General features: G+C 41.3%; 2 protein-coding genes across 5 annotated transcripts in view; both read right to left on the bottom strand.

The window, feature by feature from the left end:
• The window catches only part of usp47 (ubiquitin specific peptidase 47), a 23,266-nt gene extending 9,625 nt beyond the window's left edge, over positions 1-13,641 (bottom strand). Inside the window, exons 1-8 of one of the 4 annotated variants that reach the window (XM_042220550.1) lie at positions 13,324-13,641; positions 10,136-10,192; positions 8,156-8,350; positions 6,224-6,340; positions 1,953-2,106; positions 1,764-1,860; positions 1,526-1,671; positions 1,320-1,399 (exon numbers count right to left, since the gene is read on the bottom strand). In XM_042220550.1, the coding sequence (XP_042076484.1) occupies positions 1,320-1,399; positions 1,526-1,671; positions 1,764-1,860; positions 1,953-2,106; positions 6,224-6,340; positions 8,156-8,350; positions 10,136-10,192; positions 13,324-13,368 (891 nt within the window). In that variant the 5' untranslated portion in view covers positions 13,369-13,641. The other 3 variants (XM_005929536.2, XM_042220551.1, XM_014335898.2) reach the window with 3 other exon arrangements.
• Positions 13,642-15,982: 2,341 nt separating this feature from the next.
• On the bottom strand, positions 15,983-18,019 carry clec3a (C-type lectin domain family 3, member A). The gene is made up of 3 exons (XM_005929537.2): positions 17,827-18,019; positions 17,658-17,744; positions 15,983-16,700 (listed from the first exon to the last, which is right to left on the bottom strand). Exons 1-3 carry the CDS (start codon positions 17,936-17,938, stop codon positions 16,303-16,305), a joined length of 597 nt encoding a protein of 198 aa, XP_005929599.1. The 5' UTR covers positions 17,939-18,019; the 3' UTR covers positions 15,983-16,302.
• Positions 18,020-19,167: the final 1,148 nt, after the last annotated feature.

The following is a 19,167-nucleotide window of genomic DNA, read 5'->3' as shown; positions in this document are numbered from 1 at the left end:
GGTTTTCCAAAACAAAAGGAAAACCAAACAAAAAAAAAAAAAAAAAAAAAGAGAGAAAGGAAAAGAGAAAAGGGAAAGGAAAAAAAAGAAAGAAAAAAAAGGAGTCACATGGACATCCCAGTCTCTATAAACTGCACCATAGCCTCATTTTGCTGTGTTAACAAATTTATTCAAACTAATCCATCCATCCATCTTCCATTTATCATCTTCTTGGATTCGACACTGTAAGCAAAGGTGGCCCGACTTCCGTCTTTTCAGGCATCTCTTTCAACTCATCCAGGGAGGGAAAAAAAGCATCCCCAAGCCAGCAAAGAGATGCAATCTCTCCAGCGTGGCCTCCTGGTAGGAATTACCCTAAACACCTCACCTAGGAGGTACCCAGGAGGTATTCCCAGTCTGATGCCCAAACCACCTCAATTAGCTCCTTTTGATGAAGGAGAAGCATTTCTATTTCGAGTTCCTCACTCTACAGGTGAGAGTAAGATTACCAGTAAATTGACAGCTTCTCTGTCATTCTCAGCTCTCTTCTCCACAACATATCGGTACAGCCTCCAAATCATCACCACACCAATCCGTCTCCCCTCATTCATGAATGAGATCCCAAGGCACTTCTCCACTGGGGGCAGCAATTTCCCTCCAACCACCCACCTTGGGCATTCTACTTTTTTCCAGCTGTCCAAACTGAGACTTAACCAGTTTGTGTATCTTTTAAATACATTTTCGTTAATTTTGCAGGTACTTTCTTTTAATTAAAATGTGTTTACAAGCCAATTCTAGTTTTTAGTTTAGTTTTAGTTAAGTATAATAACCGTGTTAGGATGCCAAAATGGAATTTAATGCAATCATCACTTATGGTTCACATGGCACATGTAGGCTGGGGGGAAACTTAACTGTTTCCAGATATTTATGAATATATAAACTAAAGATTAGTAGTAGAAGAAAACTGGAGTTTGAAAGAAAAAATGTACAGTTTATATATCCTGTCATCAGTTTACTTTCTATGGCTGAAAACTACAAGTAAAAATCCCGTGTAGTATGAGATTTTTTTTAAAAAAAAAAATTTTAAATAGCATTCACATGTACTTATGCTTGCGTTTACAAACCACATGGCTGCACATTCGTACACTGGTCTAAGTGTTTGTCGTTTATAGCCTATTCCTGAGATAAGAAAAAGCTAACCCCAGGGCTTACTGGCACATTTCACTTTTTCCACAGTAGGCCTTTTGTTCCCATTCTGGGGGGAGCCTGAGCCTGGATGTAGATTTTTTTTTTTTGTTGTTGTTGTTAATAGTCTGAGAAAACTACTTGTTTTCTCCTACCTGCTCCGTTTGCTTCCACTTCTGCTCCAGGGCATCGAACATGACCCTGCACAGCTCCTGGACGTCATGTTGTTGCCAAGCTAAAAGCAAAAGCACAAAGAAAGAAAAAGTATAATTAAGTGTACAGACAGAGGCACATGGTCTTGTCCTCCATGAACATGCAAACCAGCCATGTGAGCCTACTCACAGGCAAGTACATAGCTCACCCTCACTGCTGTCCCAGCCAAAGCTTCGCGTCACATCAGTAGTCTCAATTGCCCGTTTCTTACTAGTTTGCAACAGAACAAACAGTCTTTGCAGCTGGTAGGGAATACTGGTGACAGGATCCTCCTCTTGCTCCTCAAACTCCCAACTGAAGTCGAACAGCAGATATTTGAGAATTCTAAATCTATTATATGTGACAAGAGAATTTTCACAAAGTGATCCATAATCATGATTTCTTACTTGTAGAGTGCATTCCTAAACTCTGGGGTCATGAACAATGTTTGCAGCAGACTGTTCAAATAGCAAGTCATCGCTTGGTTGACCAAGCCCACATAACCTGTAAAGGCAGCAAGAGACAAGAAGTAAGTGATCGGTTGGAGATGTATAAAAGGAAAGGTGTCACATATTCAACATGTAACCAAACCTCACCCGTCTCAGACTTGCTAAGGATGGACGAGTAAGAGTAAGATGGACTGCTGTAGTCACCACTGCAGCCAGGAGTCCCATCTCTCAGTAGGGGTCCAATAAATCGTTCCTGGGAACTGTCATCTAGTCCACTGCTATCTGCTGTTCCTGACTCATCCTACAAACACAAACATGCCTTGTAATAACATCTTTCGTTCCCTTTTAGTCGATTCACTCGGTAAGTATGGGATATCGCGCCCTCGCGTGTCCTGGCTGAAGAAACCTTTATTCACGCCTTTAAGGCAAATGACGTGTGATGACAGCCACACGGCCCCGTCTGCACATATAGCCGCTGTCATCACAGTCATCCCTCAGTTCTTACGCTCTTCACCTCACTGAGAACACCTCTGCTGAGTTGGGCTAGCTAGCTGCTGCTAGTTAGCTCCGTTGTCTGCCGACTTGAACTTAGCTTAACTGCCCCTGTTGGTGTTAGCCTCCACCGCGCAGTTGGTGTGTAGGCTGCCCGCGGAGCGCTAATTTCAACTTTTTCTTGTGCAGTGTTTCGCTTTGCGTTTTGAAATGGACTCCAAACCTAGCGAGCAAAGCAGAAATCTTCTGTTCGCCCCTGTCCTCAGGGATGCAGTTTCTCTTTGCACGATAGCGACCAGCACGATGCCTGCCCTGTCTACCTTGGGATCGTCAACGCTCTCCTAGCGTGGACGGAGCCCGAAGCCTGTGCACTTTGCCGCCAGCTCCGGCGCTCAACCCTGGAAAGACAGGTGACGTTTGTGGAAAAAGTGCTGGGACGCTCGGCTGTCGCACGGCATGACCCTCTCCTTTCCGAGTCCGAAGACGAGGATTTTCCGGTCGATGTCCCCGCAATTAGCTGGGCTGACCACATGGAATACGTTGACGGGTTAGCTGATGACGAGCCGGAACCATGCAGGAGCGATGACGGGCTTCAGCCTGGGTTGAAGCCCGCCAGCGCTCCCCAGGAAGACGATGACGTGCTGGACATCAGCCTGGACATCCATGGTTTGTCGGAGGATGAGCAGGAGAGCGCATTGTCGGCCCAATGTGTCGCCGCTGCCGCGCCGGTCGGCCACGATGACACCTCTCTTTTCTCCCTGTTTCGCCGTGCTGCTGAGAAGCTGCAGGTGGACTGGCCCTCTCCTCCGCCAGCTCAGAAAGCCATCGCGGTTCGCGGGTTTTTTCCTCCCACTGGAGCCCGCAACGGCCAAAAACTGCCTTCCCGTGTTCCCAGACTTTCTCTGCAAGCTAACAGCATCATGGGACAAACCTCTGTCTACCAACGTCACTGTGCCTGGCTATGGACAGTACATGGAATTGGACGGCGCCGACGGGGCTGGCTTAGCTAACCCACCCCCTATGGAGTCATCTCTGGCTGCTTATCTGTCCCGTCCCCACTCTGTTCGAGTGGAGAAGGGGTCCAGCAGCAGGGAGACGCTGCTTTTACCCCTCTGTTGCCGCACAAGAGGTGCCGCTTAAGTTCTGTTCAGGTTGTCAGCCCCAGAAGGCGCTGCACTTTCCTAACACTGTCTCCCAAGCACAAAACCCCTGCACACAAAATGCCTCAGGTAACTCCCTGTTCAGGTGTGTTAAATGTTCAGGTGACCACATCGAGTGTTCCCGCTGTTTTTCATTGTTGTGCCCCAGAAAAGGTGCCTCCAACAAAATGTATGAATGTACATGTTTCCATGTTACAATCAATAAAGAGTGTTGTTTATTCTCAAACAATCACAAATGCTCAGCCTGCAGGCAGAATGAGCCAGGTCAGGCAGGTGATGCAGTCCCCTGCAGACACACTGGGGGGCGACAACGCCCCGCCGACGGTGCTGCAGGTCAGCCAGCTGGCTGCTCACTTCCCTCAGTGGTGCGCTTGTGCCCCCTCTCCGTGGGTGCTGCGAACCGTTGCCATGGGTTACCGGTTGCAGTTCCAGGTCAAGCCACCATGATACTCAGAGAGGAAATAAAGGCGCTATTGCAGAAAAGAGCAATACGAGTGGTCCCCGCTTCGGAGACAGACAAAGGTTGGTACAGCCGTTATTTTGTTGTTCCGAAAAAAGGGGGAGGGCTTCGTCCCATCCTCGACCTGCGAGTCTTGAACACATATCTACGAACGTACAGGTTCAAGATGCTAACACTCAGACAGCTCTTGAATGCGGTCTGCCCGGGAGATTGGTTTGCAACAATCGATCTAACAGATGCTTATTTTCATGTGGCTATACACCCGAAACACAGGCAGTTTCTGAAGTTTGCATTCAAGGGCGTAGCCTACGAATACCTAGTGCTGCCGTTCGGGGTGTCGCTCGCTCCTCGCACCTTTACGAAATATGCCGAGGCAGCGCTAGCGCCCCTCAGCGAGAGGCATCCGCATCTTAGCCTACCTAGACGACTGGGCTCTCGTAGCTTGCTCCAGAGAGCAGGCGGAGACACAGCTGTCGCTGGTTCTGTCACACATTCAGACACTGGGGTTCTCTGTGAACTTTCAAAAGAGCTTGCTAATCCAGAGTCAGCAGATTACTTGTCTTGATTTGGAAATATGCTCGCTTTCCAGCCGCGCACGTTTGTCGGAGCACAGAGTGGCCACGTTTCATCGCTGCCTCGCTCAGTTTCAGCTGGGACACAGACTGCGTTTCCAGACGATATTAAGCTTGTTGGGCATGATGGCATCTATGATCGCCGTAGTGCCACTTGGACTGTTAAAAATGAGAGCGTTTCAACGCTGGGCTCTCTCTCACCGTTTGTGTGCATCACGTCACCTCCGTCTTGCATGCTAGCTCTCCGTCCTTGGAGGGAGCACATGCTGTTTCGCAAGGTGGTGTCCACAGATGCTTCCCTAAGAGGGTGGGGAGCGCTGTGCGAGGGTGCATCAGTGAGAGGGATCTGGTCCGCAGCCCAGCGCCAGCTGCACATCAACCACTTAGAGCTGTTAGTAGTGTTCTTAGCTCTAAAGCATTTCCGTCCAGTCCTGGATGGCCAGCATGTCTTAGTCAGGACGGACAATTCAACAGTGGTGTCTTACATAAACAGGCAGGGAGGAACACGCTCGCTTCCCCTGTTGAAGCTGCGCACCAATGGCCAGACGTGCTCCTGTATGCTTTTCCCCCAGTGGAAATGATATCTCCAGTTCTAGAGAGAGTGCGTCGGCATTCCCTCTCTCTGATTCTAGTGGCCCCTTGGTGGCCCACAAGGTCGTGGTATGCAGAGATAATCAGCCTGCTAGCAGCAAGTCTTTGGCAGCTTCCTCTCCGTAGGGATCTCCTCTCTCAGGCGGGAGGAAAAGTGTTTCATGCGCGCCCAGACCTGTGGCGCCTTCATGCTTACCTGCTGAGAGGTTAAACTTGATTGCTAAGGGTTTGCCACCTAGTGTGATAGCGACAATTCAGAGCGCTAGGGATTCATCTACTAGAGGCTTGTACGCTTACAAATGGCGAGCCTTCGAGCAATGGTGCCAGGATCGCCACACGCTTCCATCTCAGTGCTCTATTGTGGATGTTTTGACATTCCTGCAGGAGCTGCTGGATAAGGGCCTTTCATTTTCGACAATTAAGGTTTATTTAGCCGCTATATCTGCTTGTCATATTGGCTTTAACGGGGTGACACCAGGTGCACATCCCCTCGCCATACGTTTTCTGAAAGGAGTTCGCCGGCTGAGGCCCGTGCTTAAGTCCAGTGTCCCTGCTTGGGACTTGTCTTTGGTGCTGGAGGCCCTTTGTAGCCCCCCGTTTGAACCCATTCAGTCTGTGGATATGAAATTTCTTTCATATAAGACTGAATTACTTCTCGCTTTGGCAAAGCGAGTGGGTGACCTTCATGCGCTGTCTGTGCATCCCTCTTGCATACAGTTCTCTCCTGATGGCCACAAGGTCGTATTGCGTCCAAATGCTGCCTATTTTCCCAAGATCATGCCACAAGGTGGCCCCACTGAGCAGTTTGGCTCGGTGAAGCGCACCTATCGAACTGAGGGATGACTGTGATAACAGCGGCTATATGTGCAGGCTGGCCGTGCGTGTGTCATTACACGTCATCTGCCTTAAAGGCGTGAATAAAGGTTTCTTCAGCCAGGACACGCGAGGGCGTGATATCCCATACTTATGTGTTGTACCTCGTTCCTCCCCTTCAGGGAACAGAAGTTACAGACATAACTATTCGTTTCCAATTAGAGTGTTTAGCGTGTTAGTAGATTATGTAGGGAAATAATTATAGATTTCTTTTTAAAGATTATTTAAGAAATTATGAATCATTATCTTAATTTATTCTTAAACACTCACAGATGCAATCTGGGGCTGCTCTCCATCTTTATCTGTAAGCTGGAGGAAATTCCTCTTACCACCAGGTTCAAACCCAGACTCTGAGAGGGACATCTCACTGCTATGGTCAAGCGGTGCCTAGAGAAAGCAAATAAACACAATATGAACAGACAAGTTTCACAGAGGTCAACAATGCCTGGACAGCAGTAAACACATGCAATCTTTTTTATTCGATATTTAGTTTAAGCAAAATGTCAACTTAAGTCAACTCAGTCTACTATACATAAAAAGACCTTACAATATTATAAAGACCAAACAAACTACTCCCTTTGCGTAAACAGTGGAGCAGAAAACCTTCCTTTTAGCACCAAGAAAACTTCAGTAGAACCACTCTACGGGCTAGCAGCCATCTGGTTTGAACGGTCAAAACAGATGGCTGCAGGCTAGCTGTTTACAAACTATAAAGTGGATGAACTCACCGGAAGAGTTAAAGTCCTACGGAATTCATTTTCAGCTAATTCCATGTATTGTTGTTAACAAGGAAAGCCTCTGCAGCCAACATGTGAACAACGCTACCTAGGTTTCTCCGGGCCAAGCTGAGGATGAGCAAGCAAAGTGCTGCAGTGGGAACAAGCAGTGGCTTAATCCACTGACCTACTCAGTGAGATAACAACAGGCAGCACCTGGGCTTTGGCCTGGGTCAGCAACAGGATTAGCATGGGCTCATTTAAGAAAAGGGAATAATGTGTACACACAGATCCAACCGTACAAAACTCATCACTGATTAAACATATTAGGAAAGTCAGTTTTAGCAACAGTATTTTTACTTGTTTGCATTTTGTAGCAGTTGTAAAATGTAAATTTACATGTAATGACAGGGTACAAAAATCTATTATCAGCTGATGTCGTGGTACTGTCCTAGCAATAAAGAAGGTAAAAGAGCTACATTGTGTCTCAAATGAAACATGCGTGAGAATAAACTATAAACAAAGGTTGGGAGCCATTATTATGAATCACATCAATGTTCACCAGAATTAGTCAAGTTACACTCAAGTCACTTTAAAGCTGCTGCCGATATTTTCTTTTTGGCCAACTGGAGAGCAACAGAGGTTGAAAGAAAAAAAAAGAAAAAGAAAACTGTCACAATAAACCATGATATAAAAGTGTTTTTACCTAACAAACTGCCAGTTTTCTGCATGTTGCACCACTGCCTTTTTTTTTTTTTTTTACTTGTTTCATTAAAGCTGTTTTTAGTCAAGTGACAAATGATAAGTAAGACTAATAAGTCTTACTATAATTTCTTATTGACTCATATTTTACCTCTTTTGTTTTAACTCTGTCATTGTACCCAAACAGTAGAGAAGCACTGTGGGATACCTACAATTACCCAAACTGATTTTTTTTGTGTGTCACTGACTGAAAATCAGGTGCAACAGTAAAAGTTAATGAGAGGAGTGAAACTAATTTTGTTTGGTCGGTTTAAACTGATCTCTGGTTCATTTTCCCTTTTGATGTAGTTAGTTGGTGCAGATGCGAGCACAATAATTGCACTCAATGGAGAAGAAGTGACCGTCAGAAGGAGGTGGTTCCTGGTCTGATTTCGAATGAACTCCATCCAGGGAGGCTCATTTATGGTGAGAATGTCAATCAACCCAACTACCACTGCAAGTTTGAGCTAAACATCTTCCTGTAGCAACGTATGCACCAGGGTACCATAGATATCCAGAGACCACAAACTATGGTAGCTTGCCTGCTACACAGTTTTACCCAAGATAAACACGATAAACATGAATGAGTAAATATTCAATGTTATACACTAGTTACGAACACAGCACCTTAATCCTGCATTTACTTTTATTTCTCCTTTTTCCAGACACATCTGCTAATGTCTGCTGATGCTAAACCCACGTTACTCTCCATACCAAAACAAAGCTAAACTGATGAATTACTAACCATGTCTTGTGTATTTCCCCATGCAAGTCCAAAAGTGCCATTTACGTATCCTGCTTTGTGAGCGACATCTTCATAAAGTTTGGAGAGGGTGGTGGAAGCAGGCAGGTTGAGAGTCAGCCGTTCGTTCACCGTCTTCGCGCTGGTGATGTCCTGAATTATACACAGCGCTCTGGGCTCCTCGGCTGCATTTTGGATCTGCAAATAAATAAAGAAAAAGATATAAACATTATTTTCTGACTTGTTTGTTTTCCAATGAAGAGCTAAACATTAAAAAAATAATAATAATAAAAAAATAAAAAAAACGTTAAAGCTGTGCTACAAAGGTCATTAGTAACATGCCAGTTGATGCTCGGTTTTGGTTTTGTTGGTTGTAATTTCATGCACAATATTAATTTTTTTTTTTTTTTTAAATACAAAGTACCCTGCTGTGGATTTTCAAAGGATTTCCATTCCCATATTTTCACCACACCTGGATCACCATGTAGTGTATTGAGAAGGGACCTCTAGTAACCCTCCAACTCACCTTTCTACCAAAGTATAATGGATTTACTAAATCATATCAAATTAATAATATAATTATCGGGCATATATTAGGAAAAGAAGATATTTAAATGTATAAATAGATTTTTTCTGTATCTTAAAGGCCACTTTAACACTGGTGCTTTGAGTTATACAGGTTATTATTACAATCGGTATAAAACTTGTTTCAAACCTAAACTAAAAGCAATTAAACTAACCACCGTTGTAATATTAGTCTGTTAAAAGCTCTGAGTTCCTTAGTTTTTATATTAAATACTTCCAACAGAAATACTTACTTGCTTTCTTCTTCAAAATTAAAGTTTTGAAAAAAAAATCTATAACAAGATAACAAAACAACAAAACTGATGTGGTAGACATGCAGTAATTTGACTTCAAGTATAACAGACTTGCAAAAGTAGCTCTTGTTCTCTTTTTTGCAATTGTGGTTTATCAGGGCTCGATACTGAAACCGCTTTACTGAAACCTCTTTTCAAAAAGTGTTTACGACACATGACTGGCTGATTTTTCCTACACTAAACCTCCCAACACATGACTGGATAAGGTGGGCAGTTGGTTGATTCCGGTGGACAGAACAACCACTTGTCAGATTTCTCCTACATACTCCACAATCTGCTTCAACAACATGCCATGCAATCGCTCACTCATGCTTAATTTTGAAGCAAAAAACAAAAACAAAAATAGTCAGGTGGAACAGGAGTTTCAAGAAGCACTGAGTCATTTCAACTAAACACTCCTCATAGTTTGCTTTGTGACTGGTCTGGTATGTAGTGTTCCCAGTCAGGGACAAATCACCTGCAGACTAAAAGCCAACCTTTCTTAAGAACTTGAGCAGCAAAATCTGGCAGAAAAGGTCACTCACCAAGCAAGAAAAAGTCTAGGCACTGAAGAGTAATGACAAAGTGTTTTAGTTTAGCTTACTTACCTGTTAAGTATCAAATGAAACAAAACAACTAGGTTAAAATAACATATAAACCCCTTAAAGTTTCAGATACGTTAACTGGGAGTGCAGACTGTAACTGTTACATTTTAAACAGTAAAAGCTGGCAAGTACCACCCCGCCCAAAATGACAAAGTTTTCATTTCTATTACAAGATATTGTTTAGATCTTAAAACAAGACAAAGCGAATGCACTAAATTATATTTCAGAAAAAGCATTTACCAGTAGATAAAAGTGACACCAATTTATGATTAAAATGCAACACGAAATTATTTAGTTTTCCTGTAAATGTGCACCATGCTAATAAATTATTTGTCTGCTAATCATTATTTAATTCCCTTTCTCTTTGATTATTGAAAAAGGTGGTACTTGTTTAAGCTGGTTTCTAGTTTAACAACATGCGTCGAGCTTTGTTCTAGTATAATAGTCATCATGGCTACTGCTTCATGCATCCATTTACCACCATGCTCGATTGTGTACACGCTCTCCTATATCAAACACACCTGAGAAATCCTCTTCATTTCATCAAAAATACTTTGTCTGCAACTCCAAAATACACCCTGATAATATGTGGAGATAGTTGAGGGTGAAGAACAACTTAAAACACATAGAACAAGTAAATTAAGTTGTAAAACATGTCAGTTGGTTGAAAAACAATTGAGCTGTTTTCTAAAAACCTATAAAATGCAACAATAATAATAATATATATTCAAATAATTGCACTTTTTGCAGCCTTTTTGTATGTGTGATCTTAGCAAAATGTGACTGCCAGCGCCTACAAAGACGCTGCTGCAGCTGACAACACACAAGTGTATTATGAGATTAAAGGTTATTTTTACCATGGATATAATCACATGAAGCTACAGGTACAGCATAACACAGGCAGCATATTACAGAAATATTTTAAAGACACAAAAATTAGACATTTGAAAAATGAGAAAATCAGTACCTATGAACTAATTCAGTAACTACAAATGAAGGTTACTTAAATAAAAGTGATCCATGTGGAGCACTAGTGTAGGGGGGGTTTTCACATGAGGTGATGCCAATAAACAATTGATGTCACTAGAAATACATGGTGGACAAATATATGAGCTATATCAGCAATCTGCTAAATAAAGTTCCTAGTTGCTTTTTTTTTTTTTTGGTTCAACTGTTATTGGAGAGCTATGTCAACTGCCAATTTATAAATCATATTTGAGAACTGCACCAAAAAAAAAAAAAAAAAAAGGAAAAAAAAGACAAGAAAAGGGCTTGGTTGTCAACTTTCATCATTTAAATGCAAGTATTATACCCACTGTTTATTGTATCGGCAAAGGGATCATTGGGACAGTGCTTTTTGTTATAAGTCTACACAGCAGAACTATTAAATACCCCAAGCCATTCACTTAACATTTACCACAGTTGACGTAGAGCTGCATGTGAGTGTCTTACATGACAGAGGTGGTTAATTAGCCTTTTCTCCTCACTCGTGTTTTATTTAACTCGAAACAACATATAAATAGAGTTCCCTGTGACTTCCTTTATCCCAGGATATCCCACCTCAACTTCCACCTATTCTCAACGCCAGCTGCAGTTTACATTACCTTCACCACAACAGGCCAACATACATCTCAAATATATCTTAATATTTTTATGGTCAGGATGCAAGTTTTAGATGCAAAATACTCTTTAGATCCAAAATGCACAAAGCTGGTTATCGATTCACTAATGAAGGAAGATAGAACTATAATATTTGAAAACTATGAAGATTAAACGCATAATACAGACTAAAAGAACACAGCAGCTGCAGACAAAGCAGCAGTAAGTGATGAAAAGCACTGCACGGCAGTTTAGTATTAAATGTGTGAGCACTTTAAGCACTTTGGCCAACAAGACTGGAGATGAGCTAACAAATCGGCTAATAAACTTTAGCCAATTTGAAATCAGGATAGAAAGCAAGAAAAAAATACCAACTGTACAAGTTGACAGCCTCATCAATATCACAGTACATAATGGTCTAGAAAAGCAAATGTTTGATTAAATTAATGTTTAAAACATAGTTGGAAAAAGGAGACGCATTAAAAAAAAAAAATCTAAAACCTATCCTTTCACAAAGATCCAAGGATCTTCCAGGAATGGTGACACTATTTTCCTGAGATTTGATCAGCCAGTGGTAGGTAATTTCATACTTGCTGGTTTTTAATCTGGAATCTCACCTGTTCCCAGCACAAATAACCATGACGTTATACATCAGTAGGAAGTAAACCGCCTTCACAGTACAAAAGCCCAGGGTACATGGATAAGCAGAAACCCTGCTCCATCGTACATTGCTCAGGAACCAAGGAGGTATAACGGCAAAGAAATAATGGTTACATTATTAACCATTATTAATAATAATGGTTACATTATTTCTTCAGTAAGAAATACTGTAAGAAATACTATTTCTTACTGAAAAGCTACAGTCAACCTTATTGTCAAAAGACTTGACTCCAAAAGGTGTATCATTACTATGCGAGAAAATAGGCTGTAGGCTCGCTTATCAAATAGGGTCCTAATGTTAAATGGACGCCTGACAAATTGCTCTGAGCCCAATATAAAAGAAACAAAGTAAAAACACACCCTTAAAAATAATGGTGTAACGCATTAAATGGATATGACTGCTATGTTAGCAGTACGGTATATGATGTTTACCTTAACCAATCCTGTTAATATGTGAGCTAACAAATCAGTAATCAAACCTGACTACCGTCACTGCCGTTGATCAAAGAGACTATTCATTTTATTCCTGTTTGAATAAGAAGGAACTGCTAATGTTAACATTAAGACTTTGCACGTTAACTGAGCTCCAAGCTAGAAGCATAAAAATTCTAAGTAACTTATCTTCAGCAATAAAAGAGGTTATCGACGATGTTAAAAAATAAACAAAGAACGATCAATTTATTCTGAGATAAACGCTAATGTTGTTAAACACACATCTATCAGTAGCGTAGCTAGTCAATTCCGCTAACATTAGCGTTAGCTTGTCAATTTGTCTTGCTAGCACTGACGTTTACATTCAAAGTAGAAGTTTTACTTAAAAACAACCTGTAAATGATTCCAAGAAGGGTTTGAAATATATATATCTGTAAAACTATTGTTTGGGGTCGAAGGGGTTTCAGCACTGCTTGCCATTTGCAATTGGTTGGGGAACTTCAAAAACATCTAGATTAGCCGGAGTTGTTGCCACTGATCAGATTTAAGAAGCGAACAGCGCTTGCTAGCTAAATCCCAAAAGCTAATGTTATGCTAGTAAGCTAACTGATGTTGACAAATGCCTTCGTTTGACGGGACAACATAATGTCATTAGCAACAATGGAAAAGGTTGGGGATTTTAGTGACCATAAAGCTATGTCTTGAGTCTAAACAGTTAAATGGTAATTATGATAACGCTTTTGCTACCTAAAATGTTCTCTGTCTGAAATGCATCGAAAGTAGCCGCTAACTAACGTTAGCAGATGCGTTAGTTAGCCATGTCATGATAGGCCGTCCAAGTCATGTTTGGCTAACTGTTAGCAGCTCAGAGATAGTCAATTAAAGACGGGGTAAGATCGCAAACTTCAAAAGTGCTGCAGAAAGTTTTGCATCATTAATGTGCATGGTCTGCAAAGGTGACAGCTAATGCCCAGAGAGGCTGACTCTCCGACCTGGACACGGTCCATAATAACCTCACCTCTTTGGGTACGAACTGGTTCTCCTCGCTAGGCACCATTTCCATTTGTGCGACAGTTTAGACAAGCATCTATCCGGACAGGGATGTCAGCGAACAAACTTTGCAGCGGTCAACACAAACATTGTTTGTGGTCGGTTTGTTAGAAGTTTGGATGCTTAAATACCAAAATTAAACTTGCCAAAACTTGTAGGCTTATCAAAGTGAAATCGCAACACTCTCGGTTACACTACCTCCAGCACAAAGTGTCGTGCTATAAATGGAGAAAAATGGCCGGTGTTTTTACTCCGCGAGACTTCACTCAGGGAGCTCTGGCGTCACTTTCCATACAGATAAGCGTGCGTGATGCGGACAGGATGACGTCGGCGAGTGTGCGTGTTTTCGCTTGTTTTCGTTAAAGGGCAGAGATGACAGATATACAGTACAAGCGCACAGTTTGTGTATGAGAGAGATGTGTGAATTTAATTTCTACTATGTAATATATTAATTGTCATGTTATTATCAGATTAAGATAAAAAAATAGCACAAGATGTGCCTACTTTTATGATTTAATAAATTCAAAACTTTATTGATATTATTTTCACTCTAAATGTAAATGATGGCGTGGGTTTGACTGTAGGCTCATCTGCGCCACTTGGCTTCTAATAATCCTCCCACGTAGAATCTTAAGCCTGTAGCCTGTTGGGCCTAAACTACTAATATAATGAGAGGATTTCACTATACAATTGTGCATACATATATATAATGACATAGTGGGGCATCAGCGTGGTTAGCAGTGGTTCCTTCACAGCAAGAAGGTCCTTGTTTTGAATCCACCAGGCAGCTATGCATTCTTGTATGAGGTTTGCATGTTCAACCAGCTCTCTCCAGGCACTCCAGATTCCTCCCATAGTCCGAAAACATGAATAGAGTTAAGTTAATTTTTTATTCTAAATTGACCCTTGGGGATAAATAAAGTCTTTCTGATTCTGATTCTGTGATTGTGATTCTGCTCCAGATCTCAACCTGAATAAAACCCCAGACCCAGAGATGAAATTAATAATGAGCAGAACCGAGTTAAGATTACTGATGTGGCCCAGTCCCATTTTCTCATGTGGCTCCTTGGAAAAATGAATGGCCAACCCCTTTGCTTTGTTCTTATGTTTCTTGTATTTTGCACACCTCTGTTGCTTGTGAAGCTTGCACACAAGAATTTCACGCACATGTGCTGTACCAGTGTACCAGCGCATGTGATGCGACAATAAAAGTGATTTGATTTGAGCTTGGTGGAGCTCAATGACAACAAAAATCACAAGGTGCACGCTTAGTATACCTGTCTGGGGATGTATTTGGCATGTATAAATTTATGTTTACTTGAATTACAACACAGCAGCCCTGCAAAAGACTGACGAACTGTCTAGGGTATACCCCGCCTTTCACTTTACTAGCAAACTAGATAAGAAACATGCATAGATCAGTAAATATGCTACAAATATATTATGACACACCATTCTAATCTGACATTCCATTCAGTGTTATAAAATATAAATATGATTGTGTAATTTGTATAAAATACAGATGTTGGCACTCATGGTGTCCTCGGCAATGTTTGTGCAAAGTTTCAAGATTGGTCCACTTGTCTAGGAGGAGATCGAGAACACATAATATATACACTACAGTCATTATAGTATGATGATAGCTGGATAAAAGGTTAGCAAAAGGGATGGATGGGTTGGTACACATCAGTTTTGGCCAGCACTGAGTCTACAGAAAAGGGGTGGAACAGGTGTTTAATGGGGTCCCAGCTGCTCGTTTTTACCTGGGGCTCTCTTTTAGAAGTGTAATAAAGCTGTCTCCATATACCGCAGATGTGAATTCATCATTTTTTAATAGCTTATTGTGGGGAGGGATATAGGTGCTCATTACAGATTGAAGATTTAGCACAAAAAGAGGGAGAGAGACATAAATGTCCCTGCCTTGAACCGTGGTTAGTAGTCGCCATCTCAACCATCTCAGCTGGCTGTGACTGAAGAGCAGATGTGGGGGACAGTGACACAGTAGTTGCTGAACTCTCATCTGTAGATTGTTAAACTGGTGTTTTGTAGTTAGATGACCAAAAATATTTTTCCTATAACCGGACATCTGCACTGCAGTGTGGCAGCAGCAATTCGGAGCAAACAGGAGTAAATATTTGACATTGTCACCTCACGAAGGTTCAAGGTGTGATAACGGCTCTATTCTGTGTCACTGCAATAAAAAATCTGAAATGTTGAGCACAACTGAGCCTGCAACTCCAGTTTTATCACAGCCCTGCTGTGTTGCTCAGGCCTCTTATAGATTGTAGCCAGGAAATGTTTAAACGTTACTCAACATTCAGAACTGCTTGTGCTACTTTTTTTTAAGTCAGTACATTTTATGACTGTTGTGCAACAAGGGTCCCTCAAACATGTTGCATTTCCCGATAAAACAAAATGTTATCATTTTGTGGGTTTTGTTGCAGTTTCACACCAATGAATGTGAAACAGTCAAAAATACTTCATGAGAAGTTGAAGTGTGCACCGAGGAACTTTCTCATACTTATGTATGGAGTTGCATTAATGTAAAGTGTAAAATGATGAAATTAATAGACTAAAGCTAATGTAGAAAAGTAATGGTGAAATGAAATCATTTCCAGGAAACAACAGAAGCTTACATTTTTGTTTATTTCAGTGAAATTTCACTCATAATTTTTAATTTCATGATCTGCTCAGTCGATGTCTGAGCCATTGGGAATTGCTTCATGTGAAGATAAAGTTCTTGTATCACAGAGAACTCATATAAAATCCACCTATAGTTACTATTTTGAATATTAGGATTGTTTTAGAACCCAATTAATAACCACAGAGAAAAAAACTTCCTATCATAGACACAAGGGTTTGTACAGTTTTTGTCAAATAAACCTGCATCAGTGATCATCAAATCGTCAACATCCTTTTATTTAATTTCTTCTTTCCACTTCTGGCTTCAGGGAATGACATATTCACAGATGTACTTTTTCAGGCTGCGACACACCTCATCATACCACTTTCCTTGTGCAGCCACTGAAAGAGCAACACAGCTCTCCCTCTTCGTTCCTGTGGGCTGCTTCTTGGAGCGATCCCAGTTAAAGAAGCGGACTGGCTGGCTGTTGACATCGACATATTGGCCTTTTTTCACTATGTCTGCCACACCGATCCAGAAGTCCTTAGACCCGGGAGCACTCCTCTTTGCATAGTCTCTCAGTTCATTGTTTTCCAACATGTCCCGCGGTGTTGCAAGAGTTCCACCTTGTGCAATGCAGTCTTCATTTGCTTCATGGTAATGTTTGGGTTCCTCAATTGTAAGATAACACTTTCTATGAACTTTGATGCCCCGGAGACACACTGAAAACACAAAGCATTTACTTCATGAATTAATGAATGGTAAAGTAACACTATAAACTAGTCCCATCAAATTACATTGCAAGAACTATTCATGTAACCATCATGCAGCTTGCAAGTGAACCTGTTACTTTGCATTTAAAGGCTTCTTGGAGTGTTACTGCCCTCTGCTGATAAGCTGGCACCATAAGGTTCATTCTACAATTAAGGGTACGCTTCATGTCTGCAGGCTGTATTGATCAATTTCATTAAATATTAATTTCAAGAAATTATCAAGTTTATATTCAGGCACATTTCTCTTTAATTAATACAGAAAAAGTCAACAGTTTTCATAATTTATATAGCAGAAAATTGGTATGCTATATCAGAATTAGCCTTTTGAGTTTGTGTATTAATTTCATTTTTATTTCTTCAAAGTCTCTTCTAACCCATTGATTTTCATTAAATCATTCACTTTGTGTTCAAGAAATCCTTGCTAAAGATTTAAATTCCTTCTGTTGAGGGAATTTGAAATGGTCAACTGTAACTTGACCTCAGTAGCTGATTAAAGAATAATTTGCTCTTCAGCATCCTCAGCAGCCTCTTCTCGGCCACAGAAAATCCAGTGCTGTTCTCAGACTTCAGATTTTGAAATCAAATAGGTGGAAAACCTCCCAAGAGACTCGAGGATTTTCTATGACACTGCTAATATCTGACAAAATATTGAATTTAAACATTAGCACTTAAGCAGCAGTTGATGGATTTTACACACTATAGGAGTATGTTGTGAAAGCGTCTCGATTATTATTTTTTCTTCCTTTTTTAGTTGATATGAAATGTGCGTCAGATTACAGAATCACTCTGACTTTTAAACTCTGGCTATTAAGTTATAAATGCAGCACTGTTCACACTCTTGCTCGTCTTGCTTGTCTGTACATTAATATTACTTTATCAGGAATGCAGAAACGCTCTCACTAATACCTGTCTGCAGTGCCAGCATTTCTTTCAGAGAATTGACCTCCTGCCACAACCTCTGGAGCTGTGACATCACATCCTCCTCCTCTGTAGCTGCACAAGGAGGAGACAATTAAGAAAAACACACACACACAGGTCAGATAAAGCCATGATTTGATAGGATTTATACAATTACCTCCAGACTGGCGAGGTGAAACAGCCTTCCTGGTGCGAGACGGACCGCTGTTGCAGATGTGGAGCAAGGAGAAGCTGAGGACGAGGAAGACAGGGAGGGCCAGGCGTGCCATGTCTGCGGCCAGCGTACAGGACACAGTGGCCCACGTTGTGCTGCTGTGAAAGGAACCAAAAGCTCTGCAGGCTGCTCAATATATACAGGTCCTCTGTATGCCTTTCCCTGTATTGACTCTAAATGTGTTAGTTCTTGCCCAAACATCAGGAGGAGGTGAGGGAGGTTAAAAAGGGTGGAGGCCAATAATGATTTCCTTGTGTCGAGTTATTTTTAGATAAATATTTACTTGGGACAAGGTACGCTAAGAAGCATTCACTTTCATTTCACAAACAAACCTGAAATCCATTGACTGCTTCAATACTACAGAGTGTTCTTCCTCTTTTCATATGTTAAGTTTGGACGTAATCAACTTGAGACTTGAAAACTTATACCACCTCTTAAGTGTCAAATGATGCAGCCTGGCAGTGAATTATCATTGTGCTCAGGAAAGGTTTAACCAACCACTTCAATAAATTTAAGCAACTAAATATACCTGGTACATCAATACAGCCTAGCTCTAGGCCTGTTTCAATCACAGGGACAGTTATGCAATATTTGAACATAAGGCTGCTATTAGAAGTCCAGTTTACAGCTTTAATGCAGGCGAGTTATTTTTAGAGGGAGACGTATACAGACGGGAGTGGGAGCTAAATAAGAAAAAAAAAACCTATTGGGCATATTTGCTCAATATAGCTGTCAAAACCAGTTCAAGCACGTTTTCCTATTTTAGATCCTCAAACTGTTTTTTCAATAATACATCCACCCCCTGAGTGTCATATTCTCTAGAATAATGCATTCCAATTATTTATTAAGGAATTTAATACATATAGATGCATATATGTCAACATGATGCGGCGAACGTGTGAGAAACAAACAATCCTACAAAATGAGCTTTTATAGACTTGTTGCTTAGTATTCAGTGGCACGAATAAAGTTGTGCAAGCACATTAATGTATGATGTTCGAATGCAACCTCTGCTGGCACTTTTTTTCTTCCTCTCGAGGCACATTTAAGATGCAGCTCAAACACCGAGGTAGACAGACAGCTACGTAGCGGGTTATTTCTGGTTTAACTAAAAATTGCTCATTGCTCAAGACCAAATGTGTGTGAATCTTCAAATAAGGCGGCGTTTGCAGCAGTTTTGCCCAAAGTGCACTCCTGATTCTGACCAAACAAACTTTGGGGACATCACAGCAAAGGCCAAAATGAAACTGAGTAATGTTCGACCACCATCGTCATTAGACACAA

Source organism: Haplochromis burtoni, unplaced genomic scaffold, assembly GCF_018398535.1.
Source record: "Haplochromis burtoni strain Fernald_Lab_line unplaced genomic scaffold, NCSU_Asbu1 Contig_50, whole genome shotgun sequence".
Lineage (NCBI taxonomy): Eukaryota > Metazoa > Chordata > Actinopteri > Cichliformes > Cichlidae > Haplochromis > Haplochromis burtoni.
The sequence above is the reverse complement of the archived record's forward strand: the minus strand, read 5'-3'. Positions and strand labels throughout refer to the sequence as shown.